This window comes from Pteronotus mesoamericanus, unplaced genomic scaffold, assembly GCF_021234165.1.
Source record: "Pteronotus mesoamericanus isolate MK-2021 breed Mesoamerican mustached bat unplaced genomic scaffold, CSHL_Meso_final contig_182, whole genome shotgun sequence".
In the NCBI taxonomy this organism is placed as follows: Eukaryota; Metazoa; Chordata; class Mammalia; order Chiroptera; family Mormoopidae; genus Pteronotus; species Pteronotus mesoamericanus.
Window position 1 is genome coordinate 6086935 of NW_026555078.1, and position 20719 is coordinate 6107653.

The 20719-nt window shown below is 48.3% G+C and overlaps 1 protein-coding gene across 4 annotated transcripts in view; it reads left to right on the plus strand.

Moving 5' to 3' along the window:
* The window catches only part of TTC7B (tetratricopeptide repeat domain 7B), a 212326-nt gene that overhangs the window by 115060 nt on the left and 76547 nt on the right, over positions 1 to 20719 (plus strand). For all 4 annotated transcript variants that reach the window (XM_054567150.1, XM_054567152.1, XM_054567153.1 and 1 more), the window contains exons 10-15: positions 2485 to 2568; positions 3577 to 3681; positions 5527 to 5644; positions 7926 to 7983; positions 13467 to 13539; positions 16175 to 16335. In XM_054567150.1, coding sequence (XP_054423125.1) covers positions 2485 to 2568; positions 3577 to 3681; positions 5527 to 5644; positions 7926 to 7983; positions 13467 to 13539; positions 16175 to 16335 — 599 coding nt within the window. The remainder of the gene's footprint in view (positions 1 to 2484; positions 2569 to 3576; positions 3682 to 5526; positions 5645 to 7925; positions 7984 to 13466; positions 13540 to 16174; positions 16336 to 20719) is intronic.

A 20719-nucleotide genomic window follows, 5' to 3' on the forward strand; every position in this document is an offset into this window, starting at 1 on the left:
CTAGCGTGATACTTACTGTGACCTTTTCTGGAAATACCACTTATAATTTTGGAATTCTTTTCTCCCCTCTCCCACCACCTCGCTTTACGTTTGTTATGTCCCCCAGTTTGTCACGTCACCGCCTCTGTGGCTCCTTTGTCTCTCAGCCTCCAGCCACCGTCCATTAATCCTGAGAATTCGGTCCTTCTCCTCTGCTCCTCGGCTAGCCGCCGAGCGTCACCAGAGAAAAATGGCAGCCCGGGCCCCAGGTGCCACTGCTTGTCCGCACCGGCCTTTGAGGCGACCCTGATGTGAGCATTCTGTCCCTCGGGGTGAAGTTTTCTTGTTGTTTAAAGCTTTTCTGTTTTTGTAGAAAATTCCTAGCCCTGTTTCTTTGTCTCTCCTCCCAGCAACCACCTCATTCCATCTTTACAGAGAAAAGCGTCGGGGCTAGACAGCTTCCGGCAGGTCTTCCTCCTTTATCTTTTAATAAAGGGAAGACCTTCCATCCGGGGCTCATTTGGTCCAGGGACCTGGCTCTCACTCGTCTCCTAGGACCTCATTTATCACGTCAGTTTGTCAGAGTTTCCTATTTTGTTAAGGGTGAAAAACATTCCATTGTATGCATATGAGCAAATCACATTTTGTTTATCCTTCCATCCACTGATGGACGCTCGGGTGGCTTTCCCATGTTGGCTGTTGTGAACAACACTGCTGTGAACGCTGGTGTACGGGTATCTATTTGAGTCCCTGCTTTCTATTTCTTTGGGTCTTTAGCACCACGCAGTTTTGAGTACCGTAGCATTGTAGTAGGCTTGAGGTCAGGAGGTGGGAGTCTTCCAGCTCTGGTTTTCTTTAAGATTGTTTTAGCTCTTTGGAGTCCCTTGAGGTTTTTAGGCTGAATTTTAGGATGGGTTTTTCTGTTTCTGCAAAAAAATTCCATTGAGGTTTTGATGGGGATTGCACTGCACCTGTAGGTTGAATTGAGTATGATTGACATCTTAGTGATACTGTTTTCCAGTCTGTGGACATAGGATATATTTCCAATTATTTATGTCTTTTTAACTGTCTTTCAGTGCATATGTATGTATTTTGTTGGATCTTTTTCTTGAGGCCCCAGATTGACTCTAATTATCTCTAGTAAATCATCACATGACACCTCAAACTCATCATATTCCATACCAAAGTCACGAATAAAACACCTTTCTTTCCCGTTTTCCCTTTATTCTAAAAACTCTGTCTTTCTCTCATAAATACACACGCGTGCGCACATGTGCACATACAGGGGCTTTCTCTGCCAGGCATATGGGCCAGAGATGGAAGCCCCTCCTTCAGCCTCTGTCTTCACAGTCCCCCACCCCCTCCCTCTGGTGGCCTGTTCTTGCTGATTCTGACTCAGACACATCTCTTGGTTCTGAAGTCCCTGAACCGTCTTACCTACTTCATTCCTGGCATGTCTGTGTTCTGGTCATGTATGCCCCACCCTCACGGTCTCCCTGAAGCCCTGACGTGATCTTGTCCCCGTGGACACCAGAGGCTCCTCGCTGCCTGAGAGTGAACGATTTGTACGTTACTCACCACGGGCAGGCACTGATGAGAGAAGGGAGTCGGGATTTCTGCCTTTGGTCATTTCCCCTAATGGGACCCGGCTGGGCTGGACCAGGCTGGGGCAGGAGGGTGAAGACTGTCACATTAACATACAGGGTGGGGCAAACGCAGGTTTATAGTTGTTCGTAGGGAAAGTAATACAGTAATCAATAAGTAATAATACAAGGATAAACTCTGTGTTTCATGTACTCACAACTGTAAACCTATGTTTGCCCCACCCTAGGTAGTTTACGAACTTTCAGAGCACAGAGGAGGGAGATCCAAAGCCGGGGCGGATGAGGGAGGAGGTGGAACAACCGTGAAAACGAGCTGCCACGTCAGGCTCTCAGTCATATGGCCACAGCCCAGGCCGTCTTCCAGCCTGAGCTCGCCCTCCCTGCCTGTGCCACGTCCGCTGTTCGTGCTGGGCCACCCACCCTCACCAAGCAAAGGCGCACCCTGTCGATCGTGCCTGTTCGCCATGGAGGGCCATTTCCAAGTCATAGCTGTGGTTTTCCCCTTCTCATTATCAAGGCCCAGCTGCAAAGGACTCTTCCAGGACGCCATTCCTGGATCCCGTGACCACTGTCCCATAGGGCTCGGTGTTTCCCGCCCTTGGGGCACTTTCAGGTTGGGCCTTGGGTTGGAGCTGTTTCTGCCCCTGCCTCTTCCTTGTGCTGGGTGCAAAGCTGCTTGAGATCGCGGAGTATGTTTCAGCCAGCGGAGGGTTGTCCTGGCTTCTGGCACGGTGCATCCTCCCCGTCGGGCCTCCGCAGGGGGCTGTGTGGTGGCAGATTGTGCTTTAAGCAATCAAGGAAGGCAGCTTTCGTAGGCCTGACCGTAGTGTGCGCGGACACACACTCGCACGCAACGCTGGCAGTCCTCAGATGTCGGCACTTGTTCTTCTCTCCAAACCAGTGCTTAGAAAGAGCCATGAAGTTTGCCTTCGAGGAGTTCCACCTCTGGTACCAGTTCGCGCTGTCGCTCATGGCTGCCGGAAAAGTGAGTCCCCCGTGGCACGCAGTTCTCCACGTCCACGCCCAGGGCCTTCGGCTCCCAAGGGCCGATGTAACACCACGCAGGAGTCTAAACCCACTATTTGAAACTGCCCTCCGGCCCTTTATAAATGAACGTTCACGTTGAATTATTTGGGGGGGGGGGGCGGTCAACGTGGGCACATCATTGAGAAGAATTCTGAAATATTTGCCTTTTTCTAGCCATTGTAACTCATCATGTTAATATGTAGCTTAAATGCAGACTAGTTTCTTCACACTGGAGCCCTTTCTCTCACTGGGGAGTGTAAACTTATTCCAAAGGGGGAAATCTTTTAGTTCCCTAAAGGGAACTAATGTATTAGATGGGGTGGTATATGATGTTAGTTGAAAGCGTTGGCTTTGGAGTCCACCTGCTGGAGTTGAGGTCTGGGCCGTATGACCCAGGGCAGGTCACTTAGCACCTCAAAACTTCCTTTTCTGTAAAATGGAGTCATAATAAGACCTACTTCATGAATGGTTATCAGGTAAATGAGGTAATACCCACAAGGTGCTTAGTATAGTATCCGCCATGTGGTATATACCCAATAAAGGTAATTAATTTGGGCCATTTAGTGAATCTGCCACTAGGGAATTGTTAAGCCTGTGATATAAGATTATTTGGACAAGCAGAGACAGAAATCTGTTATGGGGCGCTACAAATTGGGCAGTTCACTCTTTATGATAACAGGAGGCCCCACCATCTTTATTTTTATTTTATTTGCACAATGGCTACACACGTAGGGAAGACAACAAGGGTGATTCCAGGGAAGCGTCCCCACTTGTCTGGACCACAGTTTACGCCCCATCGCCCAGGAGCCCCCAGCTCCGGCTGTGGCCGTCCCCAGGCCCCTGCGTGGGCGGCTTCCTGTGGGAAAACCTCACTAAGAGGGCAGCTAACTAAACCCCCCGGGGAAGGCTGTAGTGTTTGGTTCCGTCAAACGTCCTGAGTTTCACAGAAATCATCTCCTTTGCCAAGTCCGCCCGGGCCGTGAAAGTGCTGAAGGAGTGCATTCGGCTGAAGCCCGATGACGCCACGATCCCCCTGCTCGCCGCCAAGCTGTGCATGGGCTCCCTTCACTGGGTGAGTACGGCCCACGGGCAGGGCCGCCGGCCCGCGTCGTTTCCCGGCCCTGAGAGAAGAGAGCAGGGATTCACCAGCCACGCAGACGCCCACCCCCAGGACAGTGGAATCAGGACATGCCCCGGGGACTCCAGGGTTTTCCTTTCCATGGCCCTGGGCTTCAGAGGCAGAAATGGCAAGGCAGGATCGGAGTCCGTGCTCGGATACGCCGGCCGGCCGTGGGGAGGTGATGTAGGGCCGACGCGGGGCGGGCTGCCCAAGGGCCCGCCCTCCGCTGAGCTGAGTGTTTCGGCAGAGCATCCCCTCTGCGTGAGCTCACGTGCAAACCCCGTTCTTCGTCCCCCTGCCTTGGCGCCCGCTTTCCCCTTCAGCTGTTCTCGCTCAGATCTGAGTTGGGGAACAGCCCGGTTGGTAGCAGTTTTAGTGCCCCTCAAAAATAGACCATTTCAGTGGAGAGTAGAAAAGTCAGACTGGTTGCTGAGACGGGGTTTTAGTTTCTTTGCTTTGACTTTATGTCAAGATCTGTGATAAGAATTTTCCCAAAGACTGAGAGGCCTCGCTAAGGGTTTTTTTTACCGTTATGATCTTGCTGCTTGCTTGTCGCCTCTCCCACCCCCCAATTTATTCTCACCCAACAGGACAGAAGTGAACCCTGTAAAGAAAGTGTTCTACCTTTGTTAAATTTTACTGTGGAGAAAAAAGACATTTTGAAAGATTAGGCCGTTACCAGCAACACGCAGCAGTGAAGGCGTTGCGTGGCCCCCGCAGGTTCCCGCAGTTCAGAGCCACGTGCGGGAGCCGTGCGGTTGCAGCCTGGTGGGCGGAGGAGCACGCCAGGCCGGCCACTTGGAAACACTGGTTTCCAGCAGTGACCCTGCCACACCTTGTCCAGTGTTCATGATGGTGACACATCTGTCACGTCAAGTGACGGTGGCACTTCTGTCTCCAGCGACTAAAATGAACCTACCCCTTTTTTTTAAGACGAAAGCAACACCTGTTTTCTGTTTATTTTTTTCCCCATTTTTATTATTAAAACTTCCAGGCGCCACAGAAGTCAGGAGAGTAATGAACTCCCATGCGCTGCCATCCACCTTCAATAACATCAATGTTTGCCGTACTTCGAAGGAACAAATCTTATTATTTTTGCCTCGAGTAATTCTGCGGAAGGTCCCATTGTGGGTGTAGTTTACAGGTGCACATTTTCTCGCTGGCATCTGCTGATGCCAGGTCCACGTGCTGTACATTGTGAAATAAATAGATGGCGTTTTGACATTTTTAACAGCTTGTGGGAAAGAGAATCCAAGCCTGACTGGATTAATTATGTTGTTTAAAAAAAAAAAAGTGTGAACCAAACACAAAACATTTCAAAAACTTTATTACTTACATATACAGGGTGGGCAAAAGCATGTTTACAGTTGTAAGTACATGAAACACAGAGTTTATTCTTGTATTACTATTCATTGTATTATTTATTTGTATTACAACTGTAAACCTACGTTTGCCAACCCCGGTATCTAAAATTCAACTTCTGAGCACCTGGCACAACCTGATTACAGAACCAACTAGTAAAAACTAAAGATGGGAAGAATAACAGCCCCACCATGTGTGGATATGACTTTGGAAAAGAAGACAAAAGGAAGACTTTAAAGACAAAAGGCAAGGTAGGAGCCCCGAGGACTGGTAGGCGCAGAGCTTTAAAAAATGGAACCACCAGAGTGGAATTGGAAGACTTAGGAGTTATTTTCCCAGTGACTCATCAGGACTCTGTTTTTGGCAGCCAATGATTACAGTAACTTGTGTTAGAAATTCTGCAGGTTGTTGTTTTTAACTTGTCTGGTTTTTCAGTTGGAAGAGGCTGAGAAGTTTGCCAGAACAGTCGTTGATGCGGGAGAGAAAACGTCCGAGTTCAAGGCCAAAGGCTACTTGGCTCTGGGGCTCACGTACAGCCTGCAGGCCACTGACGGTGAGAGAAGCCCGCCCCGCGGGCGCTGCAGACCCAGGGCTGGGCCTCCTGCCTGCACCACGGGACCCCCACCGCCCCCTCTGTCTTTGGAGGGTGCATATGCTGGGTCATTCTGGTGTGCTGCCCTGTGGGGCCCCGCTGCTGCTGTCCTCGTCGCTTGGACTGCTTGGAGAATGGGAGGGAAGGGACGGAGGCCTTGTGCCAGGGCTCTCAAACCCTCTTCCAGGTGCGTGGGCAGGTGGTGCCCAGGTGGCCAGCTGGCAGGTGCAGGGCATCTGCCGTGAGGGGCAGGGGAGCAGGGTGCCTAGAGAACCGATTCGCCCACGCCAGCCTGTGCCTGCCTGTGCCCCAGCACTTGGCTGGGTCGTCCTCGTATGAAAGGACGTTGGGTCTGAGGCACAGGAATAGAGAAGAGTCCAGGGGCAGCCACTTCCAGGGAGCTCCCCTTGATGGGGCAGGACCCGCCCCTTCTCCATGTGTACATCCTAATTCACAGCATGTACACAATGCAGTGCGACAGTGCGCCAGACACCCGTGCCATGATAGCAAATGTTTTGGATATACTTAGAGTTTTGGTGGACAGGCTCTGGCTAAAAAAAATGTTTGTTTTGTATATGCAAGGAAGTTTTCAATTATATGTTTGCAGAAAGTATAAATTGATCAGTTGGTTTTTCTGAACTCTACTATTGTTCCTTTAACATTTATTGTTAAATATAAGAGGAATATAAAAAATTCAAAAACAAACATGTAGTTGAATGAATCAGTAGAAGGCACGTAGCCGTGTGGCTACCACCACGCCCAGGAGCCCTGCGTGTGCCCCTCCCGCTCAGGGCCCCCAAAGAGAAAACACTCCCTGACTTTCTAGTAGCGCTCATTTGCTTCTTCTTCCTTTATAGTTTTGCTATACCATTTTTACAAGTTACCCCAAATTTTTCTTTCCTCTGCCTTAAAATTCCAAATAACTCTGATGACATGTTACACATCCATTGATTTTTAATAGTAGGAGTTTTCTTTCCCAAGCATTTCATGTACACTTGAAATATTGGCAATGCCCAGCACATTGTTTTGACTATGGTAGACTTTCCGTGAAGTGTAAATTCAGTGCCATATATTTCTCCATATAGATTCTTCGTTTGGACTCTACCCCTAATTATCTGTGTTACCCTGGGAGAGTTGCTTGGCCCTGCTGGGCCTTGCCTTGCATTCGTGACTCAGTGGAGCCGCCCCTGCAGTTCCCTCTAGCCTGGTCACTCTGGTTCTGGGAGCCACGGCTCCAGACACCCAGCTCTCTGGGCCAGCCTTCCACCAGTCTCAGTGTGATGTCCGGGTGGCATCTGCCACATTGCACTTGATAGATAAGGGCCTCCTCCGGTCCCAACCATAAACAGCTTCCTCCAAAGTACCTTTTAGTGCCTGCAACAGACTCCAAGAGGTCCATTTCTCACATGCTCTCTACAGGGAGAGTGTTGGCTCACAGCACGACGGCCTCATGCTTTTGAGCTGATTTTCCTGTGTCAGTGTTGGGTTTGCCTGACCAATCCCTTGTGTTCATATCAAGGTATTGAAAAGTCCTAGTCATCGCACAGTGTGAATTAAACTGGCCTTTCACAGCGTCAAGCTAGTGCCCTTGGCCAAGGACTATGGCTTCTCTGTGCCAGAAGGACCTCTGAAGGCCAACCAGTCCAACCCCATTGGTGCTTGATTGTCTTCCATGCCATCCTGGTAGAACCAGGCTTCAACCACAAGTTACATGCCTGGCCCTGGCTGGTGTGGCTCAGTGGACTGAGTGCCGGACTGTGAAGCAAAGGGTTGCCAACTCGATTCCCAGTCAAGGCACATGCCTGGGTTGTGGGCCAGGTGTCCAGTAAGGGGCGCGCGAGAGGCAACCACACATTGATGTTTCTCTCCCTCTTTCTCCCTCCCTTCTTCTCTGTCTAAAAATAAACAAATTAAAAAAAAAAAAAAAAAAGGTACATGCCTGCACTTGAGAAAACAAACGTGATCCCTCTGGAGTTCCCGAATGGTCTTTCAGAGATGGCCCCTGTGCCTGGGCGCGCTGAGAGTGACCGTGCAACTCACGCTGTCCCCTCGGCACCCTTCCACGTTGTGACCAACAAGTACTGGGTCCTCATCTTCTACGGTACCTGGGACAGGACTGGGCCAGGCACCCAGAATCTGTTGCTTATAATCCCATTGAATGTACAGTTTTTGTGATAAGCTTTGTATTTATCCAAAACTCCCTGATCTTCCACGCCCCTGACTAACTGAACCCTTTCCTCAGCTTCACTACGAGGGATGCAAGAGGTCCTGCAGAAAAAGGCGCTCCTTGCCTTTCAGAGGTGAGTGGGAGTTCATCTTTTCACTCGGCTGTGCAGAATGACACCACAGTATGATAAGTATAAAAGGAAGAGATATTTATAAAGATTATGTAAACAGTGTTTTACCCCTGGGAGTCTTTGTCTGAGCACTGATTATACAGTATCAGAACTCGCTGCATCATTTGTTGCCATGTAAATCTACATTCTTAATCTGTTCCTCCATTTGGGCACATTTTATCAATTCCTAATAAAGCAGTTCAGCTCCAAGAAGATAGATACTTTGTACATCTAGGGAGATGATTCCTTTTATTAAAGACATTTGTCATCATCTAGAAAAGGGATCTTTTCCCAGATTTTTTTTTAACCTGTCAAGCTGCAGATTTTTATATTAAGGAATGGAAAAGCCAGGTTTTGAAACAGCCTCTGAAATACCCCAGGAGAGCCAGGCCAGCCAGCGCCCAGCCCGGCCGTGCCGCACAGCGCCTGTGCTTGTCTGCACCAGCGAGCCTTCGCGACAGTCGGGGGGTGCTTTATAGCCAGCAGACGCGCGAGTGTCATCGTGTTCGTTCACATCCCTTACATAACCGCCTCCGCACCCCCACACCGGCAAGGGAGGCAGGACAAGCAGCATGTTCCCTGCAGGTGAGGGACGGCCACGCAGGAGTGGGAAGAGCCACCAGAGTCACAGGGCTGTTGAATAGTCAGGACAGAATCAGGGTTTCCTGACTCTAACCCAGCTTTTCTGGTACCTGCTGTACCACATTGCCCTAATTTTATTCTTATTGCAGCTATGATAAATCACTGAAATGAATCACTGCTTGAAAGGACAGGCCCGTGATGTCAGATCTCTCATTGCCATTGATCCTTTCACTGTAAGGATATCTGAGTTACATTGCTTCCTTGGAGTTGTATTAGAAACTTGGTTACTTGCATCAAAATGTCACGAGGATCTCTCAATACCTAATGACCTTTGTGAGATTTCTCTCCTAGATTTGTTGCAGCATACGATTCCTTTCTTCAGGAGATCATTCTCGCTAGGTTTCAGTTAACCCAAAATCTCTCATTGCGTTTCTGTTTCCTATCAGGCCTGCCAATGGGGGCCTCGGCCTGCCAATGGGGCCCTCGCCCTGCCTGTCCCAGACCAGCTAGTGACAACACATACCAGCCAGCATCTGCAGACAGGTCTCCTGTCTCTGTGCTAAGCTTTGGTTGGCATTTTTCAGCAGGGGCGTGTGGAAAGCATTTCCACTTCAAATGATTGGGAATTTTAAATTCTCCGGTCCTGCTTTGTCACACACACACACGCGCACGCACGCACGCATGCCTAAGAAGGTGGTCATTACTTCTCTTTCACCTCGGTCAGCACATCTGATTGGCTCTCTGAGAGCAGCCACAGTGGTGGCCTGCCCTGAGCCCTCAGAATCCGTGGCTTCGTGTTATGTAACAGCTGTTCCATTGGCCTGAATTCCTTTTTGTTCCTGTTACTTAGGCTTTTAGGTTGTAATTCAAAGAGATTTTTAAAATATTAGTTCGTGTGGGAATGAAGAGTAATAAAACCCTACTCACCTACATGATTTATTGTGGAAGGCTAACCTAAATTAGTGTTTGTGTGAAACGAAGAATATTTTTCAAAGAAATAAAATTATTTTGTTTCAAGTACTCATGAAGTAGGACTCATCTAGTACATTGTAGACTTAACCCGTAAGGAAAGATTTTACATAAATACAAATGATTTGTATTACTTCTGAAATGTAAATGGATATTTAAAAACCACTTGGATGAGAAGTACTTGTTTTTTTACTATGTATTTAAATTCTCTCCCCACAATGCTATTTATACTATTGTTTCGCAGTTTTTGTTTAAAAAGAAGAAAGTGCCAATATAGCATATAAAAATAAACTCTTAATTTTTCTGGAGTCAGAATTCCGGAGATTTGCTCTCTAGTGGATTCAAAAAGGCTCATGAAGGCCTCCCACTCACATCTCTGCATCTTAATATTGAGGCCCACAGCTGTTCGTACATAAGCGCAGCCCAAGTAGCTGGACCAGTTCGTTGGCCCCGAACAAAAATGTAGCGAAAAAAACAAACACATTTGCACAGCTTTCTGAAGATACCGACCTGATCTGAGCGGCTGCTCCTGTGCAGCTCACACCCTGCAGGGAGAGGCCTGGAAGCAGCCGCGGATAGCATGCTGCAGACACCCGCCGCCTGGCGTGCGGAACCGGGGCTGCTAGTGCTTGTTGCTCAGTGTGACACTCGGTCTCACGTCCTTGTCCCCTCTCGCCCCCAGCTGGAATTCAATGCAGAGAGTAGTATGATCTGTGTGTATGGAGTACCCGGCCATCCCAGTTTGTCAGGAACTGAGCAGGGTCCCAGAACGTGGCACTTTGAGGGCTAATCCTAGGGAAATCCCGGGCAAACCAGGACAAGGTGGTGGTCCTGTGTGTGTCACTAACGGGAAGTTCCTACATGATAGATTTGACCAGGTGTGTACGTTGTTTTTCTTAATCGAATAATACACCAATCATGTCTGCTGTGACCTGGACTGAAGGGGACTTCGAGGAGAATTGACCACGCCAGGGAGCAGGGCGCTAGAGTGGAGAGTCTGGGCCTCAGGGTTTCACTTCCAGCTCTGCCTCTTGCTGGATGGCCTGGGACCAGATGCTTAACAGTAGATGCTTCGTGAATTGTAGTTATTGTTGTTACAAAGTATGTATCTTAATGACCAGGGTCAAAATCGGTCAGCCTTTTCTGTATTGTTGGTTCAGTTCTAGAGCATGTTGGAGAGTTTGGGAGGCACTGGGGCATACACCGCACGTGTCCTGGGTTCGTAGACAGGTGGTCTGCGAGGCCCACCCCCTGCTCTGCAGTGGCGGCCGGGCACACCTCTCGGGGCCCTGCTCCCCCTGCTTTGTAATGGCCACTGTGGGTCTCCCTGGGCTTGAGGGGAGAAGGGATGTTCCTCAAGGAAAGGCCCTTGTGTGGCTCATCTCCCCAGCGGTTGGCACAGGCACTGAGTACCATAGGCGTGTGGGTGCCTGGATGGATGACGGTAGATGGGTGGATGGCTGGCCGGATGAGTGGGGGGAGGAGAGATGAACAGCCTGGTGACCCGGCAGTCTAACAATTCTTTACCTACGGACAAGAAACTAAATGGATGGGTATGGAGTTCCTTTGACAGAGGAAGCGCTTGGTGAGCATCCCTGTGGTTTTCCTTAGCAGCTCCCCCAGATGCCCGCTGTGCAGGAATGGGGTTTAGGGGCTGCTTCATATTCACGTGCAGAGTTCATCAGGCCTACGGTTCTCAAGGACACGGATGTCTTTCCTCTCGCCTGCACCGCCCGGCGACACCTGTGGAGTGACTGGCTGTGGGCACCCCACGGTGGTTTTGCCACAGGAAGCGCAGCTGCTGAGTCGTTTTGCATGACTAAAGCAAGTTTTCTAGAGCCTCATGCGATCAACAACATACCCCTTTTCTTGTTTTTTTGGACATTCTCCTTATTTCCTTTTTTTTCTTTCCTGAGCTAAAGTGGTCAGTTGAACTCATTAGCCAAATTACCAACACGAGGTTTTTGAAATGTCTGTTTAAGCTGTGCCTCCTTAGAAATCGGGCGGTTGGATGTCCGTTGTTAGCCAAGTTTGCAGTTCCTCAGACGTTGCCCTCATCCACCCAGAAATGCCAAGATCTCTAGCACTTCTAGTTGTTTTTTGTTGTTTGTTTTCCGCCGTGCTGTGGCTCACAGTTAATAATCATGAGCTGAGGCCAGGGCGGGGCCCGTGGTCACACTGGCCTTGTCCTTTGCCCTGAACCCCCAGACCATTGCTAGCTTTTCCCTTGGTTGGTGCTGGGTAGCGGCAACCATGGGTCTGATTTAACCTCACTGTGCAAAATCTAAATGGAACTGAGAAAACGATAGCTCTGGAATGCTTTTTGGAGGGTTGTAGAAACCTGGCTTTTTATTAATTATGAAAGAAATGAGATAAAATAAAGAATACTGAATAATTCAACGTCTCTTCACAACTAATTTTGTATTCATTCTCCCTGAATGATTGGGAGAGACAGAAACCATGACGTCCCAATTTTATTTCTTATAAACACCAAAGTAAGAAGCCCTTTGATGTACAAATTCATGGAAAAACCAACACTTAGGAAATAATGAAAACGAGCATATTGGCAGAAACAAGACATTTAAAAGGGCAACGCAGGCAAATGAGCCAAGCCTCTTACCCTAAGATGAGAAGAGTCCTAAGGCTGTGTCGTGAGGCACAGTGACCGGTGAAGTAACCAGGGAGGTGACTTTGGGGGCTTTGCTATTAAGAGCAATAAGAGGACAGAGACTCCCTTTGCTCTCTCTAATCCCCCGACATGAGCCACTGCGTTTGCCTGTACAGTGTCCCGGATTGTTGGGCTTGTATTTTCTAAATGGCAAACACCTGGGAGACTTTTTAGTCTTTTTTCCCCACAGCAGACGGACACTTCCATGGAAAGGCCTTACCCCTGGAGAAAGCCCTCCTTGGCGTGTTTGCCGCAGTTGGCCCCATAATGATTTGGCTTTCTTCTTTGTCCTAAATTTGCTTTCTGCTGCTAGAAGATCCTCCTTTAATCACAGAATGTTGACAGAACAGCTTGAAGGTTTGTTTACTGTCCAGGCCCCACCGTTTTTAATTAGTCTGCTCCATAGTACCTTTTAAAGAAACGATAAGTTTGTTTTCTCTTCCCTCCAGACTTTCAACACAGAATTATGTCATATACAGTCTCATTTTTGAGTTGCTCTTGGTGAAATACGATTGACTTCCACATAAAAGCAAGAATAACCACATTCGCAAATAATTAGGAGGCCAGCACGACCTCTTCCCATTTGGCGTCAAAGGCCGGTTAATAAAACCAAACCCGGTGTTGAGCCGCAGCCTCACATGTCAGAGCTACGCAGATGACATTAGCAAGCTGCATGGAACTTAGTAGCTTCCAAAGACTGAATGAAGATCCTTCTTTTCTCCCTATACTTAGTCCATCAAAAACCAAAACCTCATTTTACAAGAAAAGCTGGGTCTTAATTTTCAGGTCGTTTCTTTGAAATCCAGAAATTTGGATGAAGTAGCATTAAGGCCAAGCCAACACTTAACCAAAGCAGCCATCGCTGTGCCAAGTGCAGCCACGGCCTCATGGTGTCCCGGCACAACGTGAGGGCCTCTTCTGCCCAGTGTGCCGGGAGGCGGTGCGGGGATCAGAGCTCGGGGCCCGCGCATCCTTCACCTCCAGCCTCTCTCTCAAAGCCGGGCATCACTGGCTGCCACTTCAGAGGCTGGACAAAACACGGAAACCCGCGACTGTGTCATACCTACACACACAGGAGGGAAGGTGCGTTGCATTGTTAGTGAACAAAGGTGGAGAGTTTAAATGGAACAGTCAACAGTCAAATACGTGGCCTTGGTGTAAAAATGCAAATGGGAACACTTGTTCGATAGCCTCTCCCATGTGCTAACAGCCGTCAATGCTTTTTCAGGGACCACAGTCTGTCACCTACAGACCACCAGGCAGCTTTCTACCTGGCTCTGCAGCTCGCCATCTCCAGGCAGGTCAGTTTCTTGAATGTTTCCTAAATTGGGTGCACCCTCTTTTTGATCCGCTTCCTTCAACACCTCAGTTCGAGCTAATAGCTGGTCCTCCACCCACCTGAGGCCGACCTGGAGCCGGGGGTCCTTCTCAGAGGACACGGCCTCCTCACAGCAAAGACCCTGGTGTTCTGGTCACTGTGGGCATCGGCTGTGAAGACGCGCTAGGCTCTGCTTTTGGAGGTTCAGTCCATAGATCTGCGGGCCCAACGTGGGGTCAGATGGCAACTTGGACACAGCACAGGGCATACACCCTGAACCTAGGAGTCATCGAAGAGCCCGTGTCCCTTTCTAGCAGAGCCCAGTGCAGAGCCCTCAGCAGAGTGGGGATTTAGTCACTGGTGGGGGTTTGGGTTCCACAAGGGTATTGTTGACTGACAGGGAGATGCCAGAAGCTGTAGACCAAAGACACCGGTTCCTCTAAATCCATAGAAGGCATGAACAATCCCACACAGCGGCTCCTTGAAACAGGAGAGTCAACAGTGTTCTTAGTGGAGGGACAAACTTTGCTGGCCTTTCTCTTTTCTTTGGCAGCTCCCAGAAGCTGCCTTTGCCATTCTCATCCCCTCCCGTCCCCTCCCAGCTGTCCTGGAGACTCTGGCCACATGTCCGCCTGCCCACCAGGTGCAAGGCACTGCTGGTAACCCCAGCACATTCCTGAGTGCTGACTGGAGGGTGACTGGAAGGTCACTTCCCCAGACATGCCATTCCCCTGGCAGCCCGGGCGGCAGGCATGCATCTGACTCCCCAGAGCAGTGGCTCCCACTGGGGACCTGGGGGCTGAGGAGACCCAGCTCCCTCCTCTGCAAAGGTCCTCTCACCTGGTATGGCACGACTCACAGCTGGGCTGAGCATGGGCTAGTGACTGGCCACCTGGCCCCTCTCCCCCACCCGGGCCTTCTCGCCCCTTCTCTGCGGAGCCTCTCCCGGCAGCTGCCTGCGCCCCTCCCTCCTTTGCTCAGCTCAGTGTCTTCCTCACCAGACTTGAGGTTCCCAGAGGGCAGGAACCTGCGACTGTTGGCATCACTGCTTCACCCTGACAGCTGGAACCCGGCCCGCCAGGCGGTGGGCGCTCAGAGTACTCGCTGAATGAAGGAGCAGCTCTGAATTCCTTCAAGTCAGCTCTTCCTTCGGGGCATCTTTTGAACCCTGTACCAGTTTGTCCCTGATTGCTTTGGTCATCTCCGCACCTTGACACCATGGGAACCCCCTGCCTTTGGGCCCTCCCCACAGTCCCAGGCTGGGAGCTGTTCGCCCTGTCCGTGCTCACTCTGAGGGATGAGCCTCGTGGGGGTCAGCAGCCTTGTGGGCACGCGGCATGACAGCACCGGACCTCAGTGGCAGCATTTCCCAGCCGACCACGGGCAGGGGGCCTGTGGCCCTCTTGTCTTTAGAGCCAATGCCATCTGACTGGGAGCAGAGGGTGGGAGAGGAATCAGAACATCTAGCACCACTCTCGTCTCAGAAGTTCAATAGCTGGGCGAGCTTGCTCAAGCCGTTTCATCTCTGGACTTGGCTGCTTCCTGTAAATGAAGGTTGGACAGGTGATCTCCTAGCTGTAACAGCCGTGATTCCATGGCTCAACACAGAAAGCCTCCATGGCCAGCATTTATAATTAAATCCATCAAAAATGGAATTTCAGAAAAGGAAAAAACAAAAGATTTTGAGGAGCAGCAGAAGAGCTGAGAGGGGGTCCAGCCACGGGACTGGACTTGGGAGGGGAGACCAGAGAGGCCCCAGGGCCAGCTGTATAGGAAGCTTCAGTCTCGAGCTCTTGTTCAAAACCCAGCTTCAAGCTCTAATTCTCCCTGGTTACTGCTGAACCTGCGTGGAAACTCTGGTGTTCAGTGTTCATTATGTGGGCATTTTAGCACCCATTGTGAAGAAAGACTCAAACAGCTGTTGCACGTTGAAGGCCAAGGCCGTGCCTGGCCCTGCTTGAGTTTAACGTGGCCCTGCCATGGATGTCTTGGATCGAGCTGTTGTGGTTGTAGTTTGGGAAGGTGTGGGGTTTCTGTTTGCTTGTGTGTTTCTATGTTTCCTTGCTGTCTAATGGAGAACTGGGGCGAAGGAACTGGGAAGGAGTCGCAGGTGTTTGGTCATTTAGAAAGCTCTGTGAAGGGTTTCATAACTTATTAAGCACTTTAATTTCAGTCACACTTTAAAAAATGAGAACAGTTCGGCTTACGCAGTTACATTCCACTAAAAACTTCTGGCAATTTATATGTGCTTCCATTTAGTGAAATTATCATAAGCAGGATCGAAAGGAGATCCGTTTTGTGGAAAAAGAAAGGGTTTATTTAGGGGAAAAAGAAAATGTTTGGTGTTGGCAGTTACACAGAGGAAGAGTATTACTTAATCGGTTACCTGAAGATAGTGCCAGCTTTCACGTTTGCGGTTAATGTCCTGGTGCTTCCATAAAGACTGGGCTTAAGATCCGAATGTGGTACAAGGCAAAATGACCCTTGATAGTCACAGAGAAGCAGATACTGAAATGGGGGGGGGGGTGGGTGGGTGTGTGTGTGTGTGTGTGTGTGTGTGTGTGTGTGTGTGTGTGTGTGTGTGTGTAAACATTCTTTCTGGTTTTGTCTTAAACCAGATACCAGAGGCTCTAGGGTACGTGCGCCAAGCCCTGCAGCTTCAAGGCGATGATGTCAACTCTCTGCACCTCCTGGCCCTCTTGTTGTCCGCACAGAAACATTACCACGACGCGCTGAACATCGTGGACATGGCCCTGAGTGAATATCCCGAAAATTTTATGTAAGTGACCCTGGGCTTTTGTGTTTCCTGACTCAAAAGTCATTAAATTTACTCTTACCAACTTCCTTCTAAGTTCTTCATAGACATCCTGAGGGTAAATAGTACAAAATTCCCTTTACTCTTTGTTTTTTCATGATACTTAGATAGGCAGTTGACCCTTGACTAAAGCAGGGGTTGGGGTGCTGACCCCTGCACAGCTGGAGCTCTGCAGAGAACTTTGGAGTCCCCAAAAGCTTAGCCACTAACAGCCTACTGTTGAGAGGAGCCTTATCCATAAATATAAATAGTCAGTTACACTTTTTTCGTATGTTACATGTAATATATACTACATTCTTATAATACAGTAAGCGAGAGAAAAGACATTTACAGTATTTATTGAAAAAAAACATGCATAGACGTCAACCCGCACAGTTCAAATCCTTGTTCTTCAAGGGTCAACTGTAGCTGTTAGGTTGTCCTTATTAAGTTAAAACGCTTATCCATTTTTTCCATCGGTACCCTTGGGGCACACAGGATGATCTTAGATGGTTGTATTGATGGATGAACACTTTTATTGTCATAGTTATACATTTTTAAATGTACATTACAAAATATATAATTGCATATCAAAATATGGTTTCAGGGAAATTATCACTCAGAGGGAGACAAAGAATTTTTTAAATGAGTTGCTTTAAAGTTAATTTAAAGAAAAATATTAAGTAAATACTAATATTTACTTAATAAACATTAAGTAAATACTACTAGCTACTAATAGATAAGTAAAATATTCAGTAAATACTAATAGAATAGAAAAATATTAAGTAAATACTAGTAGATACACCTGGGTATGGCAAACATTAGAGTGAACAAACGCCAGTGACTGAACTTGGGGAAACATTGCTTTAGAGCTTGTTTGTCTTGCATTACCAGGGGCTTCCACTAGTGTCAGATGAGTGTTTTGTTTTGGCCACTTTGATCAAGATAGCCTGACCTCTTGCTGCCTTGGTTTTATCCTCTAGGAAATGGAATTCCCTAAATCAGTCCATCAATATTTGTACATAACCTAAGAATTGTCATTATAAACTGCCTTATGCTGGAATTATCCACTTATCTTTCCGTTCCCGTGGAATCCCTGAAGGCAGGCTTGCTGGTTAGGCTTTGCTGAGAAGACATTGTCTCTTGGGCTCCTCGGTTCCTATTTTCTCCTCAGTGAGTCGCTAGGTAACCGGTACACAGTGGCCAGAAACAGTACCCGGCCCTGCATGCCGGCAGGTCCTAACTGTCTAAGCGGCAGGGTCGGTAATGGGGCGGGGGCGGCGGGAGCCGGGGGAAAGGAAGGGGACGGAGCCGTGGCCCGGCTGGCTCTCTTCACTTTCTTGAAATAAGTGCAGTTGCAAATTTTAAGTGGATCATCTTCGTCTTTGACTTGATCTCTCTGCCTCAGCACCTCACTGCATTTTCGATCAGCGTGTTTCAGCTGCTCCGCTTGGAAAATCAATTCACACATTTCCATTACAAACATTCCTTTGTCTTCCAATGAAAAGAGCACTCCTCTTCTCCCCAGCGAGAAAACTCTCATTATAATTCGGGAAGCTCTGAGTAGAGATTTCTTTTGTAGGTTCAGCTACTTATCCAGAGTAAATTAAAAGAGCTTCGCTGCAGTGTTTGCTTCTTGCAGATCTCAAACTTGCTCTTTTGCATACTGAGTATATTTCTGGATTTTATCCGAAGCCGGTGAGCCCATGGAACTTTGAAGTAGTGAAAGCACTTAAAAAAAAAAAAAAAAACTCCTTCGGTCCTCTGCCCATCAGTGAAGTACCACCTGATGCAATTAAATTCAGTTTCTCTCATCCATAGTTCGAAAGCAGCCTTCCCTGCACCTCGCCTGCACCTTCATTAGATGTTAGGCTCCTGCGTGCGGCTCCTGGGCACACAGCTGGGGGTGTCATCCAGCGGGCTTATTAAACTAATGGCCACACCACATTGTAAGCAGTAAACAGTGGTGGCTAATATGGCAATGCCTCCAAGTGACAGCAGCTGACAGCCTTTTCAAGCACTATAAGGAACAGGAGTAGAAATATTTGAAGAATGCAAGCCTGTTATTTTAATGTTAAGCTGTAAGCTCAAAAAAGCAAAGCATATGTCAGCAGGTCTGAGAGCAGCCCATGACTTGTTTGCTTTTTAAATATTTGTATTTCTTCCTTTGTGATGAGAAACTTCTTTCCGAGAAAACATGATGAAAATTTGGGCCCGATGCAGTCAGTATATCCCATGCTCTGTCCCCAACCTGGGTAAAACATTCCAACACCCACCTAGACAGGCACCTGTCACGTAGTAACATCTATTGGTTTGTCACAGGCTTGTCTCCAGCAGAACTGTAGGTTTTCAGAAGCCAGGAATGCCTGGTGTTTCTTGTGTCCCCCTAGCCATACCTGCCACAGGCTGAGTGCGTAGCTGACGTGTGGTCAGCACCTGCTTCAGTGGTGTCCAGCCTGTGGCCCACAGGCCACATGTGGCTCAGGATGGCTATGAATGAGGTCCAACACAAAATCATAAATTTACTTAAATCATTATGAGATTTTTGTGTGTGTGAGATTACATGTTGCAATGTATTTAATGTGCGGCCCAAAACAACTCTTCTTCTTCCAGTGTGGCCCAGAGATGCCCAAAGGTTGGGCGCCCTGTGTGAACTCCCTCCCACTGTGCAGCCATTGGACCGAGAACTGGCTCGGCTGGCCTCTGGGCCTGGGGCAGAGAATCACAGAACTTGGGTCCCCATTAGGCTTCTCCAAGGTACTTAAATACCAACTTTCATCACTTCACGGTAGCAGTAAGGGTGAACACAGAGAGGCCAGAACTCCAAGGGCGTTTAGCTGTTGTAGCCAGTGCAGTTAGGGCATTGGGATCAATGCCTTAACTGTAATCACTACATGGTAGTCACTCAATAGTTCATAGGAATTCTTTTACTATTACTAATATAGTATTTTCTAATGCAGTATTTTAGAATCTTTTAAAATTGGTAATATTAAGAAGCAAAAAGACTATTAAATATATTTAAAATAATAATAAAACTAATATACATATAACCCTCCTTTGTTTAAGAAAAAGAACATTAATATAGCCTGTGGATTGCCTGTGTACTCCTCCATCCCACCCCCTTACCTCTCGCCTCACAGGTTAAGTGCCGTCCTGAATTCTGTGTTGAGCATTGTCTTGTGGATCTATACCATATGTATTTGTACTCCTAAATAATTTCGTTAGATGTACGCCTAGGGGGAAGTTGTCAGCTCACAGGATCTGTGTCAAGTCTTCAATTTTACCAAGTCATTCCAAACTGTTTTCCACAGTGGTCGTGCCATTGCACACTGCCACCAGCAGTGCCTGGGGATCCCACGTGGCTCCATACGCCAACACTGGGTGTGGTCAGACTTATTTTTGATAGTGTAGTTAGTTACTTGTTAATGGCATCACATTGTGAGTTTAAGTTGCACGTCCTTCATTATTAATGAGGTTGAACACCTTTTTATTAGTTCATTGGTCATGTAGCTTTTGTGGAGCACATGTAGAAGTCTTTTTTCTGATTGGGTCGTCTTTCTCATATTAGTTTGTAAGATTTCTGTATATATTATGGTTACATGTGCTTTTTTTGTTGGTTATATGTGTTGCAAAACTCTCCCAATCTGTGCCTTGTCTTTGCTTTCTCTCACTGATGTCCTTTGATGAACAGAAGTTACAGATTTTTAAAGTGGTTGAATCTGTCAACTATGTATCCACGGAGAGTTCTCCTGTGTTCTAGGAGAGTTCTAGACCTTGGCCATTTCCAGGATCATGGAGATAGTCTCCCAAGTTATCTTCTGAAAGCTCTCGTTGCCTTCCGCACTCGAAGCTGGAAGTTCCTCTGGTATTGGCCGTTTCGTGTACGGACAGTGTGAGCGATCGATGTAATTTCTCCCCACGTGGATACCCAGCATCCCCCATAGCATCCTGTGGTGAACAGACTTCTTTCCCTGTTGCTCCACTGTGTCACTTTTGTCCTGAATGTCCACACATGGGAGGCTGTTTCTGAGCTTTCTGCTCGGTTCCATTGGCCACTGTGCCCTTCACGGTGCGTGTGGCCTTTCTTTTGTCATTCCCACAACTTTGTCTTAGGTGAGGCAGGTCGCTCCCGGTGTGGCAGTCGGTCGGCCAGGGCTGTGATCAGACCCCACTAGAGGCTTTGTCATGGAGCGTCCTTTGTAGATGAAATAGTGTCACAAGAATGGGCAGCTTGTTACTTTTTGTCTTTGGAAAATGTCAGGTAGTACCGTCCTTAGGTGGCATTTGAGAACCTGAGTGTAACTGAAATGTGTTACTCTGATTCAGCAAGGCCCGCAGTGGCTGCCGTGGGCACGACTGGGGTTGGGTT